Genomic DNA, 24,106 nt, shown 5'->3' with positions numbered 1-24,106 from the left:
GGCACTGTTAGTAATGTACCAGATTCAGCCAGTGATTACAGTAAGCGCACTGTTAGTAATGTGCCAGATTCAGCCAGTGATTATAATGAGGGCACTATTAGTAATGTACCAGATTCAGCCAGTGATTATAATGAGCACACTGTTAGTAATGTACCAGATTCAGCCAGTGATTATAATGAGGACACTGTTAGTAATGTGCCAGATTCAGCCAGTGATTATAATGAGGGCACTGTTAGTAATGTGCCAGATTCAGCCAGTGATCATAATGAGGGCACTGTTAATAATGTACCAGATTCAGCCAGTGATTACAGTAAGCGCACTGTTAGTAATGTACCAGATTCAGCCAGTGATTACAGTAAGCGCACTGTTAGTAATGTACCTGATTCAGCCAGTGATTATAATGAGCACACTGTTAGTAATGTGCCAGATTCAGCCAGTGATTATAATGAGGGCACTGTTAGTAATGTGCCAGATACAGCCAGTGATTATAATCAGGGCACTGTTAGTTATGTACCAGATTCAGCCAGTGATTACAGTAAGCGCACTGTTAGTAATGTACCAGATTCAGCCAGTGATTATAATGAGCACACTGTTAGTAATGTGCCAGATTCAGCCAGTGATTATAATGAGGGCACTGTTAGTAATGTACCAGATTCAGCCAGTGATTATAATGAGCACACTGTTAGTAATGTGCCACATACAGCCAGTGATTATAATGAGGGCACTGTTAGTAATGTGCCAGATTCAGCCAGTGATTACAGTAAGCGCACTGTTAGTAATGTACCTGATTCAGCCAGTGATTATAATGAGCACACTGTTAGTAATGTGCCAGATTCAGCCAGTGATTATAATGAGGGCACTGTTAGTAATGTGCCAGATTCAGCCAGTGATTATAATGAGGGCACTGTTAGTAATGTACCAGATTCAGCCAGTGATTACAGTAAGCGCACTGTTAGTAATGTGCCAGATTCAGCCAGTGATTATAATGAGGGCACTGTTAGTAATGTGCCAGATTCAGCCAGTGATTATAATGAGGGCACTGTTAGTAATGTGCCAGATACAGCCAGTGATTATAATGAGGGCACTGTTAGTTATGTACCAGATTCAGCCAGTGATTACAGTAAGCGCACTGTTAGTAATGTACCAGATTCAGCCAGTGATTATAATGAGCACACTGTTAGTAATGTGCCAGATTCAGCCAGTGATTATAATGAGGGCACTGTTAGTAATGTACCAGATTCAGCCAGTGATTATAATGAGCACACTGTTAGTAATGTGCCAGATACAGCCAGTGATTATAATGAGGGCACTGTTAGTAATGTGCCAGATTCAGCCGGTGATTATAATGAGGGCACTGTTAGTAATGTTACCAGATTCAGCCAGTGATTATAATGAGGGCACTGTTCGTAATGTACCAGATTCAGCCAGTGATTACAGTAAGCGCACTGTTAGTAATGTACCAGATTCAGCCAGTGATTATAATGAGGGCACTGTTAGTAATGTACCTGATTCAGCCAGTGATTATAATGAGCACACTGTTAGTAATGTGCCAGATTCAGCCAGTGATTATAATGAGGGCACTGTTAGTAATGTGCCAGATACAGCCAGTGATTACAGTAAGCACACTGTTATTAATGTACCAGATTCAGCCGGTGATTATAATGAGGGCACTGTTAGTAATGTGCCAGATTCAGCCGGTGATTATAATGAGGGCACTGTTAGTAATGTGCCAGATTCAGCCAGTGATTATAATGAGGGCACTGTTAGTAATGTACCAGATTCAGCCAGTGATTATAATGAGCACACTGTTAGTAATGTGCCAGATTCAGCCAGTGATTATAATGAGGGCACTGTTCGTAATGTACCAGATTCAGCCAGTGATTATAATGAGCACACTGTTAGTAATGTGCCAGATTCAGCCGGTGATTATAATGAGGGCACTGTTAGTAATGTGCCAGATACAGCCAGTGATTATAATGAGGGCACTGTTAGTAATGTACCAGATTCAGCCAGTGATTACAGTAAGCGCACTGTTAGTAATGTACCAGATTCAGCCAGTGATTATAATGAGGGCACTGTTAGTAATGTACCTGATTCAGCCAGTGATTATAATGAGCACACTGTTAGTAATGTGCCAGATTCAGCCAGTGATTATAATGAGGGCACTGTTAGTAATGTACCAGATTCAGCCAGTGATTACAGTAAGCGCACTGTTAGTAATGTACCTGATTCAGCCAGTGATTATAATGAGGGTACTGTTAGTAATGTACCTGATTCAGCCAGTGATTATAATGAGCACACTGTTAGTAATGTGCCAGATTCAACCAGTGATTATAATGAGGGCACTGTTAGTAATGTGCCAGATTCAGCCAGTGATTACATTAAGTGCATATTAGTAATGTACCAGATTCAGCCGGTGATTATAATGAGCGCACTGTTAGTAATGTACCAGATTCAGCCAGTGATTACAGTAAGCGCACTGTTAGTAATGTACCAGATTCAGCCAGTGATTATAATGAGGGCACTGTTAGTAATGTACCTGATTCAGCCAGTGATTATAATGAGCGCACTGTTAGTAATGTGCCAGATTCAGCCAGTGATTATAATGAGGGCACTGTTAGTAATGTGCCAGATTCAGCCAGTGATTATAATGAGGGCACTGTTAGTAATGTACCAGATTCAGCCAGTGATTACAGTAAGCGCACTGTTAGTAATGTGCCAGATTCAGCCAGTGATTATAATGAGGGCACTGTTAGTAATGTACCAGATTCAGCCAGTGATTACAGTAAGCGCACTGTTAGTAATGTGCCAGATTCAGCCAGTGATTATAATGAGGGCACTGTTAGTAATGTGCCAGATTCAGCCAGTGATTATAATGAGGGCACTGTTAGTAATGTGCCAGATACAGCCAGTGATTATAATGAGGGCACTGTTAGTTATGTACCAGATTCAGCCAGTGATTACAGTAAGCGCACTGTTAGTAATGTACCAGATTCAGCCAGTGATTATAATGAGCACACTGTTAGTCATGTGCCAGATTCAGCCAGTGATTATAATGAGGGCACTGTTAGTAATGTACCAGATTCAGCCAGTGATTATAATGAGCACACTGTTAGTAATGTGCCAGATACAGCCAGTGATTATAATGAGGGCACTGTTAGTAATGTGCCAGATTCAGCCGGTGATTATAATGAGGGCACTGTTAGTAATGTTACCAGATTCAGCCAGTGATTATAATGAGGGCACTGTTAGTAATGTACCAGATTCAGCCAGTGATTACAGTAAGCGCACTGTTAGTAATGTACCAGATTCAGCCAGTGATTATAATGAGGGCACTGTTAGTAATGTACCTGATTCAGCCAGTGATTATAATGAGCACACTGTTAGTAATGTGCCAGATTCAGCCAGTGATTATAATGAGGGCACTGTTAGTAATGTGCCAGATACAGCCAGTGATTACAGTAAGCACACTGTTATTAATGTACCAGATTCAGCCGGTGATTATAATGAGGGCACTGTTCGTAATGTGCCAGATTCAGCCGGTGATTATAATGAGGGCACTGTTAGTAATGTGCCAGATTCAGCCAGTGATTATAATGCGGGCACTGTTAGTAATGTACCAGATTCAGCCAGTGATTATAATGAGCACACTGTTAGTAATGTGCCAGATTCAGCCAGTGATTATAATGAGGGCACTGTTAGTAATGTGCCAGATTCAGCCGGTGATTATAATGAGGGCACTGTTAGTAATGTTACCAGATTCAGCCAGTGATTATAATGAGGGCACTGTTAGTAATGTACCAGATTCAGCCAGTGATTACAGTAAGCGCACTGTTAGTAATGTACCAGATTCAGCCAGTGATTATAATGAGGGCACTGTTAGTAATGTACCTGATTCAGCCAGTGATTATAATGAGCACACTGTTAGTAATGTGCCAGATTCAGCCAGTGATTATAATGAGGGCACTGTTAGTAATGTACCAGATTCAGCCAGTGATTATAATGAGCACACTGTTAGTAATGTACCAGATTCAGCCAGTGATTATAATGAGCACACTGTTAGTAATGTGCCAGATACAGCCAGTGATTATAATGAGGGCACTGTTAGTAATGTGCCAGATTCAGCCGGTGATTATAATGAGGGCACTGTTAGTAATGTTACCAGATTCAGCCAGTGATTATAATGAGGGCACTGTTAGTAATGTACCAGATTCAGCCAGTGATTACAGTAAGCGCACTGTTAGTAATGTACCAGATTCAGCCAGTGATTATAATGAGGGCACTGTTAGTAATGTACCTGATTCAGCCAGTGATTATAATGAGCACACTGTTAGTAATGTGCCAGATTCAGCCAGTGATTATAATGAGCGCACTGTTAGTAATGTACCAGATTCAGCCAGTGATTATAATGAGCACACTGTTAGTAATGTGCCAGATTCAGCCAGTGATTATAATGAGGGCACTGTTAGTAATGTACCAGAATTAGCCAGTGATTATAATGTCACACTGTTAGTAATGTGCCAGATTCAGCCGGTGATTATAATGAGGGCACTGTTAGTAATGTGCCAGATACAGCCAGTGATTATAATGAGGGCACTGTTAGTAATGTACCAGATTGAGCCAGTGATTACATTAAGCGCACTGTTAGTAATGTACCAGATTCAGCCAGTGATTATAATGAGGGCACTGTTAGTAATGTACCTGATTCAGCCAGTGATTATAATGAGCACACTGTTCGTAATGTGCCAGATTCAGCCAGTGATTATAATGAGGGCACTGTTAGTAATGTACCAGATTCAGCCAGTGATTACAGTAAGCGCACTGTTAGTAATGTACCTGATTCAGCCAGTGATTATAATGAGGGTACTGTTAGTAATGTGCCAGATTCAGCCAGTGATTACATTAAGTGCATATTAGTAATGTACCAGATTCAGCCGGTGATTATAATGAGCGCACTGTTAGTAATGTACCAGATTCAGCCAGTGATTACAGTAAGCGCACTGTTAGTAATGTGCCAGATTCAGCCAGTGATTATAATGAGGGCACTGTTAGTAATGTACCTGATTCAGCCAGTGATTATAATGAGCGCACTGTTAGTAATGTGCCAGATTCAGCCAGTGATTATAATGAGGGCACTGTTAGTAATGTACCAGATTCAGCCAGTGATTATAATGAGCACACTGTTAGTAATGTACCAGATTCAGCCAGTGATTATAATGAGCGCACTGTTAGTAATGTACCAGATTCAGCCAGTGATTACAGTAAGCGCACTGTTAGTAATGTACCAGATTCAGCCAGTGATTATAATGATGGCACTGTTAGTAATGTACCTGATTCAGCCAGTGATTACAATGAGCACACTGTTAGTAATGTGCCAGATTCAGCCAGTGATTATAATGAGGGCACTGTTAGTAATGTGCCAGATTCAGCCAGTGATTATAATGAGGGCACTGTTAGTAATGTACCAGATTCAGCCAGTGATTACAGTAAGCGCACTGTTAGTAATGTGCCAGATTCAGCTAGTGATTATAATGAGGGCACTGTTAGTAATATGCCAGATACAGCCAGTGATTACAGTAAGCTCACTGTTATTAATGTACCAGATTCAGCCGGTGATTATAATGAGGGCACTGTTAGTAATGTGCCAGATTCAGCCGGTGATTATAATGAGGGCACTGTTAGTAATGTGCCAGATTCAGCCAGTGATTATAATGAGGGCACTGTTAGTAATGTACCAGATTCAGCCAGTGATTATAATGAGCACACTGTTAGTAATGTGCCAGATTCAGCCGGTGATTATAATGAGGGCATTGTTAGTAATGTGCCAGATACAGCCAGTGATTATAATGAGGGCACTGTTAGTAATGTACCAGATTCAGCCAGTGATTACAGTAAGCGCACTGTTAGTAATGTACCAGATTCAGCCAGTGATTATAATGAGGGCACTGTTAGTAATGTACCTGATTCAGCCAGTGATTATAATGAGCACACTGTTAGTAATGTGCCAGATTCAGCCAGTGATTATAATGAGGGCACTGTTAGTAATGTACCAGATTCAGCCAGTGATTACAGTAAGCGCACTGTTAGTAATGTACCTGATTCAGCCAGTGATTATAATGAGGGTACTGTTAGTAATGGACCTGATTCAGCCAGTGATTATAATGAGCACACTGTTAGTAATGTGCCAGATTCAACCAGTGATTATAATGAGGGCACTGTTAGTAATGTGCCAGATTCAGCCAGTGATTACATTAAGTGCATATTAGTAATGTACCAGATTCAGCCGGTGACTATCATGAGCACATTGTTAGTAATGTACCAGATTCAGCCAGTGATTACAGTAAGTGCACTGTTAGTAATGTACCAGATTCAGCCGGTGACTATAATGAGCACATTGTTAGTAATGTACCAGATTCTGCCGGTGATTATAATGAGCACAGTTAGTAATGTACCTGATTCAGCCAGTGATTACAGTAAGCACACTGTTAGTAATGTACCAGATTCAGCCGGTGATTATAATGAGCACACTGTTAGTAATGTACCTGATTCAGACAGTGATTACAGTAAGCGCACTGTTAGTAATGTACCAGATTCAGCCAGTGATTATAATGACGGCACTGTTAGTAATGTACCTGATTCAGCCAGTGATTATAATGAGCACACTGTTAGTAATGTGCCTGATTCAGCCAGTGATTATAATGAGGGCACTGTTAGTAATGTGCCATATTCAGCCAGTGATTACATTAAGTGCATGTTAGTAATGTACCAGATTCAGCCGGTGATTATAATGAGCGCACTGTTAGTAATGTACCAGATTCAGCCGGTGATTATAATGAGCACACTGTTAGTAATGTACCAGATTCAGCCGGTGATTACAGTAAGCGCACTGTTAGTAATGTACCAGATTCAGCCAGTGATTACAGTAAGCGCACTGTTAGTAATGTACCAGATTCAACCAGTGATTACATTAAGTGCATGTTAGTAATGTACCAGATTCAAACAGTGATTATAATGAGCGGACTGTTAGCAATGTACCAGATTCAGCCGGTGATTACAATGAGCGCACTGTTAGTAATGTACCAGATTCAGCGGGTGATTATAATGAGCACACTGTTAGTAATGTACCCGATTCAGCCGGTGACTAGAATGAGCACACTGTTAGTAATGTACCAGATTCAGCCGGTGATTATAATGAGGGCACTGTTAGTAATGTACCAGATTCAGCCGGTGACTATCATGAGCACATTGTTAGTAATGTACCAGATTCAGCCAGTGATTACAGTAAGTGCACTGTTAGTAATGTACCAGATTCAGCCGGTGACTATAATGAGCACATTGTTAGTAATGTACCAGATTCAGCCGGTGATTATAATGAGCACAGTTAGTAATGTACCTGATTCAGCCAGTGATTACAGTAAGCACACTGTTAGTAATGTACCAGATTCAGCCGGTGATTATAATGAGCACACTGTTAGTAATGTACCTGATTCAGACAGTGATTACAGTAAGCACACTGTTAGTAATGTACCAGATTCAGCCGGTGATTATAATGAGCACACTGTTAGTAATGTACCTGATTCAGCCAGTGATTATAATGAGCACACTTGTACCTGATTCAGCTGGTGATTTATAATGAGACACTGTTAGTAAAGTACCAGACCCAGCCGGTTGATAACAGTAAGTGCACTGTTAGTAATGTACCAGATTCAGCCAGTGATTATAATGAGCACCATGTTAGTAATGTACCAGATCTAGCCGGTGACTATAATGAGCACACTGTTAGTAATGTACCAGATTCAGCCAGTGATTACAGTGAGTGCACTGTTAATAATGCACCAGATTCAGCCGGTGATTACAGTAAGCACACTGTTAGTAATGTACCAGATTCAGCCGGTGACTATAATGAGCACACTGTTAGTAATGTACCAGATTCAGCCGGTGACTATAATGAGCACACTGTTAGTAATGTACCAGTTCCAGCCAGTGATTATAATGAGCACATTAGTAATGTACCAGATTTAGCCGGTGACTATGATGAGCACACTGTTAGTAATGTACCTGATTCAACCGGTGATTATAATGAGCGACTGGGTGATGCTGGTTCTGCCTCTTGGCTGCTGGTGCCCCATAATTTCAAACTAAACACATTTGGTCCCAATATGGGTGTTAGAACATAAGAACATAAGAATTAGGAACAGGAGTAGGCCATCTGGCCCTCGAGACTGCTCCGCCATTTAATGAGATCATGGCTGATCTTTGTGGACTCAGCTCCACTCTCCGGCCTGTACACCATATCCCCGAATCCCTTTATTCTTTAGAAAGGCACCTATCTTTTTCTTTAAAACGTTTAAAGAAGGAGCCTCAACTGCTTCACTGGGCAAGGAACTCCAGAGATTCACAACCCTTTGGGTGAAGAAGTTCCTCCTACACTCCGTCCTAAATCTACCTCCCCTTATTTTGAGGCTCTGCCCCCTCGTTCTGCTTTCCCCGACCAGTGGAAACAACCTGCCCGCATCTATCCTATCTACTCCCTTCATAATTTTATATGTCTCAATAAGATCCCCCCGCATCCTTCTAAACTCCAATGAGTACAGTCCCAGTCTACTCAACATCTCGTCATAATCTAATCCCCTCAACTCTGGGATCAACCTAGTGAATCTCCTCTGCACTCCCTCCAGTGCCAATATGTCCTTTCTCAGGTAAGGAGACCAAAACTGAACACAATACTCCAGATGCGGCCTCACCAACACCGTATACAATTGCAGCATAACCTCACTAGTCTTGAACGCCATCCCTCTAGCAATGAAAGACAAAACTCGATAGCCTTCTTAATCACCTGTTGCACCTGCACACCAACTTTTTGCGACTCGTGCACCAGCACACCCAGGTCCCTCTGCACAGCAGCATGTTTTATCATCTTACCGTTTAAATAATAATCCATTCTGCTGTTATTCCTCCCAAAATGGATAGCCTCACACTTGGCAACATTGAATTCCATCTGCCAGACCCTAGCCCATTCACCTAACCTATCCAAATCCTTCTGCAGACTTCCGGTATCCTCTGCACTTTTTGCTTTACCGCTCATCTTAGTGTCCTCTGCAAACTTTGACACATTGCACTTGGTCCCCAACTCCAAATCGTCTATGTAAATTGTGAACAACTGCGGGCCCAACACTGATCCTTGAGGGACCCCACTAGTTACAGGTTGCCAACCAGAGAAACACCCATTTATCCCCACTCTCTGCTTTCTGTTAGTTAACCAATCCTCTACCCATGCTACCACTTTACCCTCAATGCCATGCATCTTTAGTTTATGCAGCAACCTTTTGTGTGGCACCTTGTCAAAAGCTTTCTGGAAATCCAGATATACCACATCCATTGGCTCCCCGTTATCTACTGCACTGGTAACGGCCTCAAAAAATTCTACCAAGTTAGTCAGACACGACCTACCCTTTGTGAACCCATGCTGCATCTGCCCAATGGGACAATTTCCCTCCAGGTGCCCCGCTATTTCCTCCTTAATGATAGATTCCAGCATTTTCCCTACAACCGAAGTTAAGTTTACTGGCCTATAATTACCCGCTTTCTGCCGACCTCCTTTTTTAAACAGTGGTGTCACGTTTGCTACTTTCCAATCCTCTGGGACCACCCCAGAGTCTAGTGAATTTTGATAAATTATCACTAGTGCGTTTACAATTTCCCTAGCCATCTCTTTTAACACTCTGGGATGCATCCCATCAGGGCCAGGAGACTTGTCTACCTTTAGCCCCATTAGCTTGCCCAATACTGCCTCCTTAGTGATTACAATCATCTCAAGGTCCTCACCTATCATATCCTTATTTCCATCAGTCACTGGCATGTTATTTATGTCCTCCACTGTGAAGACTGACCCAAAAAACCTGTTCAGCTCCTCAGCCATTTCCCCGTCTCCTATTATTAAATCTCCCTTCTCATCTTCCAAAGGACCAATATTTACCTTAGCCACTCTTTTTTGTCTTATATATTTGTAGAAGCTTTTACTATCTGCTTTTATGTTCTGAGCCAGTTTGCTTTCATAGTCTACCTTACTCTTCTTTATGGCTTTTTTAGTAGCTTTCTGTTGTCCCCTAAAGACTTCCCAGTCCTCTAGTCTCCCACTAATTTTTGCCACTTTGTATGTTTTTTCCTTCAATTTGATACTCTCCCTCACCTCCTTAGATATCCACGGTCGATTTTTCCCCTTTCTACCGTCTTTCTTTTTTGTCGGTATGAACCTTTTCTGAACACTGTGAAAGATCGCTCGGAAGGTTCTCCACTGTTCCTCAACTGCTTCACCATGAAGTCTTTGATCCCAGTCTACCTTAGCTAGTTCTTCTCTCATCCCATTGTAATCGCCTTTGTTTAAGCACAGAACACTAGTGTTTGATTTTACCTTGTCATCCTCCAACTGTATTTTAAATTCCACCATAGTGTGGTCGCTCCTTCCAAGAGGATCCCGAACTATGTGATCATTAATCAATCCTGCCTCAGTACACAGGACCAGATCTAGGACCGCTTGTTCCCTTGTAGGTTCCATTACATACTGTTCCAGGAAATTATCCCGGGCACATTCTATAAACTCCTCCTCAAGGCTGCCTTTAGCAACCTGGTTAAACCAATCGATATGCAGATTAAAATCTCCCATGATAACCGCTGTACCATTTCTACATGCATCCGTTATTTCTTTGCTTATTGCCTGCCCTACCATCCTGTTACTATTTGGTGGCCTATAGACTACTCCTATCAGTGTTCTGTCCCTTTTGCTCAGTGACCTTGTACAGTGTTGGTGGAATGGAGGATTCTGTGCCATCTGATAACATATTTTATCAGTCTGTGCCAAATAGCCTGAGGGACCCTTTGTGAAGTGATTAACTAAAGAACTATGGGAGTTGACTTCTCCACTGACCCTGAACAAAGACTCGAGGGCTTGTGGTCAACAATTGGTCCTGAGCAAATGCTGAAATGAGGGTGACATATGGGGAGCAGCTTTGAATATTTATGGACAAAAAATGATCTGGTTGTAAACCGAATGAATGGGTAGTGCTGGTGTAGTCTGTTTCTGTACAGTAGACCGTGTCTCAGCTTCTGAACATAGCTTGTCCCGTCTCATCGGATTTAATCAATAATTGTCTTATTTTGGCCCCTTGGTTTGGGTGCAGGATTCCTGGTGCCTCATCAAAGTCAAACACACTTACCTTTTTCTGGCAGGATATCCTCAGGCAGTCCCTATATAATAATCTTTATTGTCACAAATAGGCTTACATTAACATTGCAATGAAGTTACTGTGAAAAGCCCCTAGTTGCCACATTCCGCTGTTCGGGTACACAGAGGGAGAATTCATAATGTCCAATTCACCGAACAGCACGTCTTTCAGGACTTGTGGGAAGAAACCGGAGCATCCGGAGGAAACCCACGCAGACACGGAGAACGTGCAGACTCCACATAGTCAGTTGTCTTCAACTTAAAAGCTGCTAGATATGTCGTTCAGTGCGCTGTCGAATGAAGTGCCCCCCCCCCCCCCCAATCACCTCTAAGGGTCATGTAATGTGTCTTTCTCTTGTTCTATAATTAGGAGTTCACGGGTGATATAGTGCTGCTGCCAGTGTCCCAAAGATAAAAAGGAAAATTTGCTCAGAGGCTATTTATCTCCAAGGATGGTTGAGGTCAGCTTTTATACAGGTATTTGTTTGAGACAAATCTTAGAGCAGTCATGTACAAACTTGTGCAGCCTGACTGGTGGAGAGGGAGGTGAGACCTCCCAGTTCTCCAATCACCAGTTATCCTTTATTTGTCCCTAACCGATCAGTGCCATGAACAAACATGCCCTTATCAGCCGCAGTGCTTGTTGCAGCCCCTGGCTGTTCATTTGGGATAAAGTACTTGGAGACCCTGATTTAAAGAAGGAACAGTGTTTATAAAGAAGAACTGGAATGCAGTGAATTTGCCTGCACAAAATCCATTCAAGGAGCATTGTATCCAACCTGTGAACTCTTCCCTCTACAGTCCATAGCAGTGATGGGCAACCTAAGCTAGTGAATGGGTCACATAAGTGGCCCTCCTTCATCGCAGTGAGCCGCAAGGTTGAAATCGGGCTTGTTCACTAACTATGACCCTTGAATAAGTTGAATACATGCCAAATATTTTGTAACCAAAGTGACAGAAAATGCTAAATCATTTATATATTAATAAAACTGTCATTAATTTCAAATGATTAAAAATAAAAGGAATATTTACACTTTGGACACAGGGAGCGAACGGCTCTTGTAGTCAATGTTGTGAGCAAACAGCATGCACCTCACTCACGTGCCCTTGCTCTATGTGCATATCATTTCAGTGATACCGGTAGGAAAAGAGCAACAGTATGGAAACCAGCAGAATGTGGCAACTCTGCATGTGGGCAACAGTCAACAAAGTATTATGTGGGCTGCACTCAGAACCTTGATGGGCCGCATGTGGCTCCCAGGCCGCAAGTTACCCACCATTGATCTACAGGCTTTTAACAAAACTGCAGCATTTCTATAGTGCCTTCAACATAGTAAAATATTCCAAAGCACATTGCAAGTTAATGAGACAAACTCTAACATTGGACCACAAAAGCAATTTAGGCAGGTGACAAAAAGTTTGGGCAAAGACTTAGGTTTTTATGAGCACCTTAACCGAAGCAAGAACACTGAACTGAGTTCAGTTAACTGTATAATGCAGGGATTGATTCCAGGACTATCCCAGTCAGCGGGATACAGTAGATAGAGTATTTACCCAGTCAGCCATTGGGCAAAACATTTCATACTAAAAAGCATGCAATGCACAAATGTTTGTCAGCCAGAAGTGGAAGGCAGTATACTGTGGATATATGAAGGAGTTGTAATAATAATAATCTTTATTAGTGTGTTGCTAACTTTCTCCTTGGTTCAATTGCTCTGTTTTATTACCTTTGCTCTCGAGTCGCCAGGTATCTTTATGATACCGCCACGAGGTTCAAGTCCAAGTAATGATCAATGACCCAATACACCGATTAGTAAGATTCAAATCAAAGCACATTTATTATACACAGTAATCGCCACTCAATGACCCAATACACCGATTAGTAAGATTCAAATCAAAGCACATTTATTATACACAGTAATCGCTACTCATGCACAAATTCTACGTCTAAGCTACTTCTACAACTAACAGGCCTATACTTAACTTCGGACTGGCCCACCAGGTATGGGGAACAAAAGGCCTTTCGTTCGGGTTCTGAGTCTGCGGGATTCGAAGTTGGTACGGATTGGTAGCTAGGAGTGCCTATCTTGTAGCGAGCGTTAAATTAAGACTTACTTCGTTCGGTGGTCACTGCACCTTTCACGGTCAATGTTGGTTCGTGTTGCTGGGTGACCCGGGCAGGACGAAGAGGTGAAGAGAGCGATTTGAACTTGGGGCTTAACTCTTATAGTCCCCAGGGGCTTCCCGCCTTTCGGGGCGGACCCTGTACCTGGTCCCAAGTGATTGGACTTTGTCCCAATCGCTTGGTTCGATTTCTCCAATACTGCAGCGGTTCCCTGATCGATGGGCGGTCTTGAGGTGTTCATTCACCTCCTTTGTGTTGGCTCCTGCTGGCGCCGGGGAGTCTGGCTTTGCTTTGTGTGTCCAAAATGTTACTTATTATTCCCGGGGATTGCTCATCAGTATGCAGATGGCTGCTACATTGTTATGGTGATGGTCGCTGGTATCGATGTTGTCTGGCCTTTTGCAGAGTTTTAATACACAGCAAACCTGCACCTGCCGGTTTCTGTCTTGTTGGCTGACTTTCCCATCAGCCTTTGCCGATCGCCATTTTAAATCGGGAGTTGGCCAATTTAGATGGCTATACGTGTCACAAGTAGGCTCACATTAACACTGCAATGAAGTTACTGTGAAAATCCCCGAGTCGCCACACTACGGCGCCTGTTCGGGTAGTCAGGAATTTAGCGCAACATTTAACTAGAAATGCATTGAAAAAGTTCTTGTCGCTGGGATAATGGTAGAGGTAGAGTACAAAGCCTGATGAGCCGATTAACTAATCCCACAAATTCTGCAGGGACAAGGAGACAGGTCTTCAGAAAGGAACTTGCAGTCTTCCTGACAGTTTGTTGAAGATATTCGGTGTCCGTGCACATTCTGTCTAATGGTAATAAAATATGGATTTGATATTGAATAAAGTGACAGCATTTGATCCAGGGATGGGTTCATCAGTTGCAGCACATACACTTACACAGTCCCTCTGGTTGCAACCCTGGTATCAGCCATATTAACCCTGCAGCTGTTAAAAGGAGAGGAAAATTACTGAAACACTTACAGTTCAGCAATCTGTTCCTGCATCAGCCACAAACATCGATCCTAAAGTTTTCAGTCACGGTCACCATGTCTTGAGTGAGACTCAGCATGACCTCTTCCTTCTAGTTCCTGGTTTTCTTCTTCCAAAGTTCTGTCGTCCCCTCCTTCGGATGCTGTTTCATGAGCACAGGCTGCCTTCGGATACCTCGCCCACTATTCTTCACCTGAGTCCACGATGCGTAACATCACATGTTACAGCATCACAGCTGCAACCTGATTTTGTTCTTAGCCATTGTTCACATCTGTGCTGTCCAGCAGCAGTCACTGGGTGGTGTTCAGAGGCAAGGGCTCAAGCTATAATTTTTCTGAGGCCCATGAGAGTCCGACCAGGACTGGGACACCATGTAATAATGCACTGTGTAGCTATGCAGTAATGGATCTGTGGTTAATGTGCCTTGCCCATTTCTAATTACAGAATAACACCTATGAACGAATCTCCTGTGATTCGGAGATAATTATTTATTTAATGCAATACTTGTTCATTGTTGGGATCAGCACATCTCCAATTGTGAATTGCCTCTGAGTGATTGAGGCAATCGGGTGCAAACATGACATTTGTAATTGTGACAAGCCAAGAACACTCAATCAGATGGCCCATTGAGCCTGCCTCTGTATTCAATATAATCATGGCGGGCCTTGGGCTCAGATAACCAACCAGCCTGGATTTTCTGGGATTATCGTGTAATCTGGGTTTTTGTCCCACACCCTGGTTCAGGCCTTCCAGGCATGCATTTTGTCTTGGATTTCTGTTTCAACTCATTTCTGCACATATTTGGAGCCTTGAATGTTCTTTTCACATTGTACTAGCACATTCCTCTGCTGTTGCTCCTCGAGTGTCAGGGCCAACTCGCAGCATCTTTTGCTTTTATCTGGAGGTCGAAAATGAACCGCCTTCGCAGGGATGCAGTGTACAAACCTTCTAGGTTCTACCTATCCCGGGTACTGCGAAAGATGGATCTGGTTACACTGTTATGGAATGCTCCAAGTGGTCAAAGATGTCTCTGCATAAATTTAATCATGAGGGGCACGGTCCAATGACTTGAGCATCCCGCAGCAGCATGACCGGACCCAGCCTTTGCAACACCAGGAACGTCAGCACTTAGTGACACTTTGTGTTTGCGTTTCCCTCTCCTCTCTCTCTTCTCCCCCCCCCCCCCCCCCCAACACACACACACACAACTTTATCAAGAGGTTTGATGACTCGAGTGATCGCCACAGCGCAGGGGTGAGGAATGGACTATGCGCCATGTACAGCAGGTCCGAGAGTGCCTCACACCTGATGACCAGGTTCTTACCCACAATGGATAGGGAACATCACTCCCACATACCCAGTTTTTGTTTCACTATAGTTACTCTCCTTCCAGTTTCTAACGCATGTCCTGTTCCCAATGCACCATATCCCCAACACCTTCAGGCAGTCTGACCTGATAATGAAATGGACAAGAGACCAACCGGCCCAGTTCCCAAAGAACGTGGACTCGCTCTTGTCACGATTTACCTTGGCGCCGGAGGCCAGTTCGAACTGGTCCTAGATGTTGATCAGCCTGCGCACCGATAATGGATCCGAGCAGGAGACGGTGATTTCATCCATGTACAGAAGAGAGGCTTAAACCTGAGTGCCTCTGCTGCCTGGGATTATCACTCTCATGCCCGAAGCCTTCCTGATGGACTCAGCAAAGGATTCCTGCAACACAGGAAAATGCCCACGCACAACCACATTCGCTGCTCTTAATGACCGCACTTGTTTTTCAATTCCTCTTTCCCCACCCCCATCCAATGGAAGGATTGGCAGGAGGGAGATGGTTCATCTGTCAACTCAAATAACTTTGGTTTGTGGCAGTCGCTGAGGGATATGAAGCCGTGTATAAACTAGTGCTCCAAGGATTAGCAGAAACCTGGTGTTGGGCAGGGAATTGAGGTGAAATTGTTTTTTGGCAGTAGTGCAAATTGTACAGGTTGCAGGGAAGCAAGGGGTGCTGGGAGTCAGCTACCTGTTTACACCACTTCGGTTTTTTTCTTTATTGAAGCCCAGCACCAATTCTAGCCCCTAAATGTCCTCTGAAACAATGAGATCCTATGAAAATTCATGCGCGTATTAAACTTGGAATCTAAAGTGCTATTAATTTAAATCAGATTTACAAACTGACAGTGTCAAATGCCTTTTTTATCTGCTTGGATTGGATTTGAAGGGAGGTGTTTCGCTCTCCTGTGAACGGCACAGAGATTCTGCTGTTGTGTGAGGAATGTGACAGGAGGTGTTTCAGCGTGAAATATTTGGAAATACAGTAAGAAAGCCTGTCTGGCCAAGGAAAAGAAATTGGGGTAGGACCTGGATTCCCTGACCATTCTGGTATCAAGGAACTGTTTAAAGAGCGGGAATGTCAGGATGGGAGATTAAGCAAAGCTGGTTTCCCTTTATCAAGGCACAATTTATTTTTATTCTTTTCTGGGATGTGAGCATCATTGGCAAGGTCAGCATTTCTTGCCCTTCTCTACATGGCCTTAAAAAGGAGGTGGTGAGCTGCCACATTGAACTGCTGCAGTCCTTGTGGCTTAGGCACACCCACAGGGTTATTAATTACAACATTTTCATCCTGCAACAGTGATGTATTTTCAAGTTAGAATGGCATATGACTTGAAGGTGGAGGTGTTCCCATGCTGCCCTTTAGGTGGTAGAGGTTATGCATTTGGGGGGTGCAGTTCAAGAAGGCTTGACAAGTGCTGCAGTGCATCTTATAAATGGTACACCCCTCTGGCACATAGTGGGTGCAGTGGAGGGGGTAAATGTGTCGGGCTGCTGATTGCACTGAGAAAAATGGGAAGATTCAGCCTGGAATGGTGGGTTTGGTGAGCTGAACTGGGCTTGTCAATTCCGCTTCTGCCCAGAGCACAGGATGGATGGGGTGGGAAGAGGCTGAACTGGGGGTTGCTGTCCCAAAATCAACGAACCAATACCATGTGTCACTCCCTTCCTGCATGATGTGTTACTGTAAGAATGCCCTGATGCATTAAGTGTGCATGCCAATACTCACAGAGCCATGCTGAGGGAGCGCTGCAATGTTGGAAAGGTAGTATTTGGGTGAATGTTGCACTGGCAGAGGGGCAGTGCTAAGGGAGCCAGAAGTGCCATTTTTCTTTGGATGAAACATTAAACTGTGCTCTCAGTTTGACATAAAGATCCTATTTGAAGAGAAGGGGAGAAAGGGTCAGAGATTTATTTTTTAAAAATGTAAAGTTTTTAAGTCAAATGCCACATGTTGGATTGTAACCTGAGGTTTAAAAGAAAATCCGGTGCTGGCAGAGAAGGGGTTACCTGAAAGCTGGGCAAAACAGTACCTCATACTATGCTGAAGCTCATTCAACCTTTCATCATAATAACAGTGTGCCTGAAGCAGGCATTGGCGGTCCACGGGAGGGAGGGCGAGGGGGTGGGGGGGAGTAATTTGCATGTGCTGTTGCTATTGGATTCTCGTCAGATGATGCGACTGCCCCTCTGCCTGAAAAATAGGCGATCTGTGTCAGTGGAATATTTTCATTGTGTCATAAGTGTGTGAGCTCCAAACGCAGGCAATTCTGTGGACTGTTTGTGTGGATTGGCATGCCTACTTCTCACCTTCACCTTTGGGAAGTTACTCTGCTTCACAGTAAGTAACGTTTGATGTATGTGACATGACAGATAGAACAGGCTAGGTTGCTAGTTAATGGAAGGATATTTAAATCTCTGTTCCAGCAGAATGTTTCTATGTTATTAGTGGCTGGCGCATCAAAATGTACACATCAGTGGGTATCTTGCCACCAGGCTGCGTAGTGTTGCCTTTATTCATCCTAATACTCTAGTCATACTAATCAGACAGACATTGTGTATCTGGTATTCTGCGATTAAGCAGAATCCATTGCTCCCACAGAGAACAGGTTGTGGTTGCCAGGTGTAACTTGAGCAGAGCCCTGCTCTTAAACACTGTAATTGTTTGTTAATTTACAGTATCCCTGGTGTTCCTGGGACTGGGCAGAGTTATCTTCTGCACCCAGCTACTGCTGTGGGAGGATTAATTAAATTACATTGAGTTACAGATTTTCAATTTTTAGAGGCAGCTTTGACTGCCAATGACACTGTCTTCCTGTGCCAACCATCACCTCTAGACGAGGGTATATCAATTGAATGTCTAAGATTCTCATGATTGGCCGCTATAATGTCCTGCAACTGAAGAAACTGGTTCCTTTATTTTGATAATGTAGCATCTCCAAACATTCCCCCCTTAAAACAAAAATCCGAGGGAAAAGTGGAAGGAAAACATTGAATATTTACAGGCACCAAGTGGCGTGCTGAGCTGGATTATATATTGTACAGTGAAGAAATAGGGTTATCACATATTCAACCATTGAATTATTGCCAAATTCCAAAATACGTGGAATCCCGCTGCTCAGCATTGCCTGCACCAAGCATGCCACCCCTGTTATCTATCTGTAATAATACAGGTTAACTTTCTGCATCGGTTAACTGCTGTCAGCTGCAGGTATGTGGAGAAAAAGCTATCACGCCCAGTAAAAGTATGTTCCCTCTCCTGGAGGCTGGGATAATCCAACTCTTTTGATAGCAAACCTAGATGTTTGGAAGCATTGGCACAGTGCGAGTTGCATAGACCATAGAATAGAATTTACAGTGCAAAAGGAGGCCATTTGGCCCATCGAGTCTGCACCGGCCCTTGGAAAGAGCACCCTATTTAACCCCACCCTTCCACTCTGTAACCCAGTAACCCCACCTAACCTTTTTTGGACACTAAGGGCAATTTAGCATGGCCAATCCACCTAACCTGCACATATTTGGATTGTGGGAGGAAACCGGAGCATTCGGAGGAAACCCACGCAGACACGGGGAGGACATGCAGACTCCGCACAGACAGTGACCCAGCCGGGAAACGAACCTGGGACCCTGGAGCTGTGAAGCACTGTGCTAACCACTGTGCTACAGTGCTACCCATAACCATATCTGTGAGCATCTTGTTGGAGGGTGTGGAGGAGTGGGTGACAGAGCAGCTTTAAATCTTCAGCCCCCATTTCTTGGGTGATTTAGAGGCTGCTGATGTGTGAGGTTGACCTCCGCCACACTCAAATCACACTTCTGCTTTGCAACTCCATTTTTGTGGAGCATTTGATAATGGATGCTGGTTATTCTTCCTGGCAAGTGATGTTAGAGCTGCTTCCCAAAGGCTGGGTGGACTATCTCGCCACACTGTGGTACTGTGTCACACGGACCAGCAAGGCCTCACTTCATTCCCATAGGGTCATAGGACCTCAGCTAGAGGAGTAGCTTTAATGATACAATTGAACTCTGTGGCCCTGGATTAGATTAGGGAAAATCAACTTGAGTTTCTACACTCAATCACAACCCCAGTCTGTGAGCATAGACTGTCCTTGAGAGCCTAGGTTTGGTGCACAGAGGGGCTGGTTCTACTTCAGGGTTGCAGGAAAGGAAGGTCACAGTGGCAGTGTGTAAATAATGATGTCGCTTTCCAACAGATTGTGGCTGTCACCACTCAGGAACCACCATACAGCTACAGTGCAGCAAGTGATGCCCAACAGAATCTGTGGAAGGAACGGTGGATTTCACACGATGCCCTGAAGTAGTCTTGGAGCTACCATGGATCTGTAGCAGTAAAAACATTTTATTGCATGTGTGGATGACCTGTCCTCTCCGAGATTACACAACATTTGGAGCAGGAGACTTGCTGCGCTTTCCGGGTATTCTCTCACAAGACCGTATTGTGATATCAGCGATGGTTACGTCTAGGCTCTGGCAATGCTTTGGAAGGAACAGGCAGAGGTCGGGGCCCACACAAAGCTCTTCTCAACTCAATCGGGGTCTTCAATCCGCCCGCTCATTCCTGAGACCACTGCAGCCAGTGCGATGCTTTCCTGAAGCACCACCCCAGGTTTATCAGTGTAGGTATCAAATGGCTGATGAAACAGGTGACATTGACCCTAACATTCTTCAGACTGGATCCTGCCCGAACGATACAAGAGTGTGCCAGCTATTGGTGCCTGGCAATGACTGGAACAAGGAACGATGGATTGGCCCATTGCGGTTCTGGGTGTATCTTATTACTGATCAGTTATTGCAACAAACAAACCGGTGTTTAGATTTGACCAACATACGATTGGTCAACTCCAGAGAACACAAGGTGACAAAGAAGACCCCCCACCTCCAGCTCTTCACTGACACAGATTCGTAGTCCAACCCCACCCCTCTTCCCTCACCCCATCCTAAAACTCAATAATTGATGTCCCTCGCCACCCCCCACTCCCAATATGCCTCGCCATTTCCCCATGACATGTCTCACAATTCACCCCCTTTGATATGCTCCTTGATATGCTGTGTTTTCAGGCTATTGAAAGATCACAACTGAGCCAGATTTTGTGCTCACATGTACTTCTCCACTGGTGCATAAATCGAGGCTAATTTCTCTCCCCTACCTCACCCAGAAGTGTTGAAGTCAATTATTACCCTACTGTCATTTTGGCTGGAATCAGCTAACTCTGCTCAAACTGGGGTTTGAACCTTAAACCCAGTAGTTTGTCCGCCTCAGCTACGGAGTCATTGGGAAGCTGAAAATCTGTGACTTAACTACCAACACTTGACTCCAGCATCAGCACACATAGCAGTCCTTTGTGTGCTGAATATAGATGATGGTCTTTAGATTATCATACTATAAGTGGCACGTGTTCCCAGAGAAATTATTCCTACAGTTCCTTTTCACACAGGCTACCATGACAACTCAGAGAATGATGGATTCATGCCTGGGTATATCCAGAGTGATGCATGTGAAAGTGATGTATTCTGGTGTGGGTACTCTGGGATTGATAGTTAATGCGGTGATGATGCACTGAGCAGTTCCCTGCAGACTGGTATGATACTGAGCCACACAGTACCAACAGACTGTGTATCAGAGGAAATTTGTGCTGTTACTCAGTAACCTTCTGTTGTACAGTTAGCAACAGCAGAATTCAGCAAAAATGAAAGATGATTGCCAAAAAGAAACAAATGGTCTTTCTTTAATTAGCTGAGTTACGGTATAAGGAGAGGTGAGGAGTGAGCTTGCCAGTACTTTCTAAAGTTTCGTCGAGTTGATTTGAGGAGGTGTTCTGAGTTGCCAAATTCCCCCAGGTCCTCTTTCATTTGATAGAGTACAAGAGAGTCTTGGGGCTGCATTCTCCATCCTTCCCAACGTGACATGCAGCACTGGATGAGATTGGGCTTTATGTTGGTCCTGAGACCCACTCCCAAAACTCTCCAGCCAGAGTGTAGATCCACTGACACTGCCGACACACACATGGAAGGGTGGAGAACATGGCAATCACAAATGGAAAACATGGGCACCTAGGCATTAACTACCAACTGTAAGCAAAATCCTGGTTTAAAAAGAGCGGTGGGGTCTGAGTAATTTGTTACTCGTGTGTAGTCCTCTTCATGGTGTTCCTCCTCTTTGCAGCCCAACCCCCCACCCATGCTCCCCTTTCCATGCTGCTCATTTTATCCATGTTCCTCTTGCTCACCCTCTCACTTTCATTCAGAGTGCAGTTGAGCTGGCATCTCTCTGAAATGCCATCTTGATAAGCTTTTGTCAATAGAGCCATTTACAGCACAGAAGGGGGCCATTCGTCCCATCGAATACTTGCCACCTCCTCCCTGTGGAGCAAAGTGCTGTGACATTTGGAAGGGGTATGTTTATTTCTTATATATATAGCAACGCCAAGTCTGTGTTATCCTTGGCCTCGCTCCTGATTTTTTTATTAATGAAAATCTTGAAATAAATATATGATAGAAGAAAGGCACATTGGTTAAATGGAGAGCTGACTTTGGCGTCTGGAATCAAAGGTTGGGCATATTAGAAGTTATAAATGCAGTAACAGCCCTACAGACAGAAGGTACAAACAATGGTTTGCTTAGACTTCAAATGGTGCTGTCCATTAGCACCAGCCTCATGTAGCTAATTAGTAATCTTTGGATGGTCAAAGTTGAGGCAGATAGTGTCCTGGGCTGTTTAACCCTGGCCATTCGTTACAAAACTAAGAAGATAATGATTGGGCCTTCGAATATAAGACATCTTGGGCAAAGTGAAGATGGTTGTTGTTACTTGGAGAAAGTGCAGAGAACCCAGGTTGCCTGCCTGAGAGCAGTAAACTATGAATGATGAGCGGCACGGTGACACAGAGGTTAACACTGTTACCTCACAGTTCCAGGGACCTGGGTTCAATTCCGGCCTCGGATGACTGTTTGGAGTTTGCACTTCCTTCCCGTGTCTGCATGGGTTTCCTCCGAGTCCGGTTTCCTCCTACAGTCCAAAGATGTGCAGGTTAGGTGGATTGGCCATGCTAAATTGCCCCTTAGTGTCCAAAGGGTTAGGTGAGGTTACTGGGTTACAGGGATAAGGTGAGCTTAAGTAGGGTGCTCTTCCCAAGGGCTGGTGCAGACTCGATGGGCCGAATGGCCTCCTGCACTGTAAATTCTCTATGATTTTATATCCTTGATGTCTTGGATTTATACACACAGAGGAGCTATTGAGTGGACCTGAGCAAAGTATTTAAGATTGTTAAAGATAGGGAAACATTACAGTAGATGGTCTGTTTGAGATGATGGTGAACAAAAAATCCAGGGGCCATCCATGTAACCTGCGCATTGGAGGATGTAAAGCTTAAGCTCATTCATTTTTACTTAACCCTGTGAACATAGATCCGTAAAGGATAGAGAAATCAACACAAGCTCAAAGTCCATTTTTAAAAAGGCAACAAATTCGTGGTTCCTTTCTAAAGGAATATAATTGAAAAGCAGAGAAAAATTAAACTTCTACAGAATCTTAATTAGATCACACTTAGGATATCGTGAACAGATCTCATCTTTATGTTATGAAAAGAACATGAAGTCACTTGGGAAGGTTTACTAGAGTGATATCATAACTTGGAGGCTGTAAACAGGAAAGGACTCTCTTTTTCTCCGAAATGGGAAGGCAGATAAGATGCCTTCAAGATTGTGGAAGGATTTGATTGATGTGCAAGGGAGACCAGAGATGGAACAATCACTTAGATGGTCACTAGTTAGTCTAATAGGGATTTCAGGAGAAGCTTCTTTACCCAGAGAGTAGTTTGAATGTTGAAATCAGAATCCCAGAATGGTTGCAGAACAAAAACAGGCCATTTCGCCAATCCTGTCTCTGCTGGCTCTCCAAAGGAGCAACTCACTTGAGTGCTATTTCCCTGCCTTAGCTCCATAACCCTGCTATTTTTTTTTCTTTTCGCCTTCCTTGCACCCATACACTCAGATTTGTACATTACACAGTATTACATAGTATTTATATATATTATCTCTGTAGAGAAATAGGCTAGTCACTCCAAAGGTCCTTATGGTGTTTATGCTCCCCACAAGCCTCCTCCCAAACTTTTTCATTTAACCCCATCAACATATTCTTCTATACGATTCTCCCATGTGTTTATCTAGCTTCCGCATAAATGCATCTGTTAGTCACCAGAACTATTCCTTGTGGAATGCACTGCCTGGGAATGTGGTGGAGGCTGGCTCAGTCGAGGCATTCAAGAGGATTGGATTTTATTTTTAGTCATTCATGAGATCTGGGCAGCGCTAGCCAGGCCAGCATTATTTGCCCATCTGTAATTGCCCTTGAGGTGACGGTGAGCTACCTTCTTGAACCACTGCAGTCCTTTTGGTATAGGCACACTCAGACT

At 43.7% G+C, this 24,106-nt stretch overlaps 1 protein-coding gene across 4 annotated transcripts in view; it reads left to right on the top strand.

Moving 5' to 3' along the window:
* The window catches only part of LOC140392659 (segment polarity protein dishevelled homolog DVL-1-like), a 248,438-nt gene that overhangs the window by 167,274 nt on the left and 57,058 nt on the right, over positions 1 to 24,106 (top strand). The window contains exons 1-2 of one of the 4 annotated variants that reach the window (XM_072478149.1): positions 17,901 to 18,015; positions 19,889 to 20,311. The exons of the other annotated variants lie outside the window; for them this stretch is intronic. Coding sequence (XP_072334250.1) covers positions 20,050 to 20,311 — 262 coding nt within the window. The 5' untranslated portion in view covers positions 17,901 to 18,015; positions 19,889 to 20,049. Of the gene's footprint in view, positions 1 to 17,900; positions 18,016 to 19,888; positions 20,312 to 24,106 lie in introns of those variants that run through there. 4 annotated transcript variants of the gene reach the window in all.

Source organism: Scyliorhinus torazame, chromosome 16 (genome assembly GCF_047496885.1).
Source record: "Scyliorhinus torazame isolate Kashiwa2021f chromosome 16, sScyTor2.1, whole genome shotgun sequence".
Taxonomy (NCBI): Eukaryota; Metazoa; Chordata; class Chondrichthyes; order Carcharhiniformes; family Scyliorhinidae; genus Scyliorhinus; species Scyliorhinus torazame.
The sequence above is the reverse complement of the archived record's forward strand: the minus strand, read 5'-3'. Positions and strand labels throughout refer to the sequence as shown.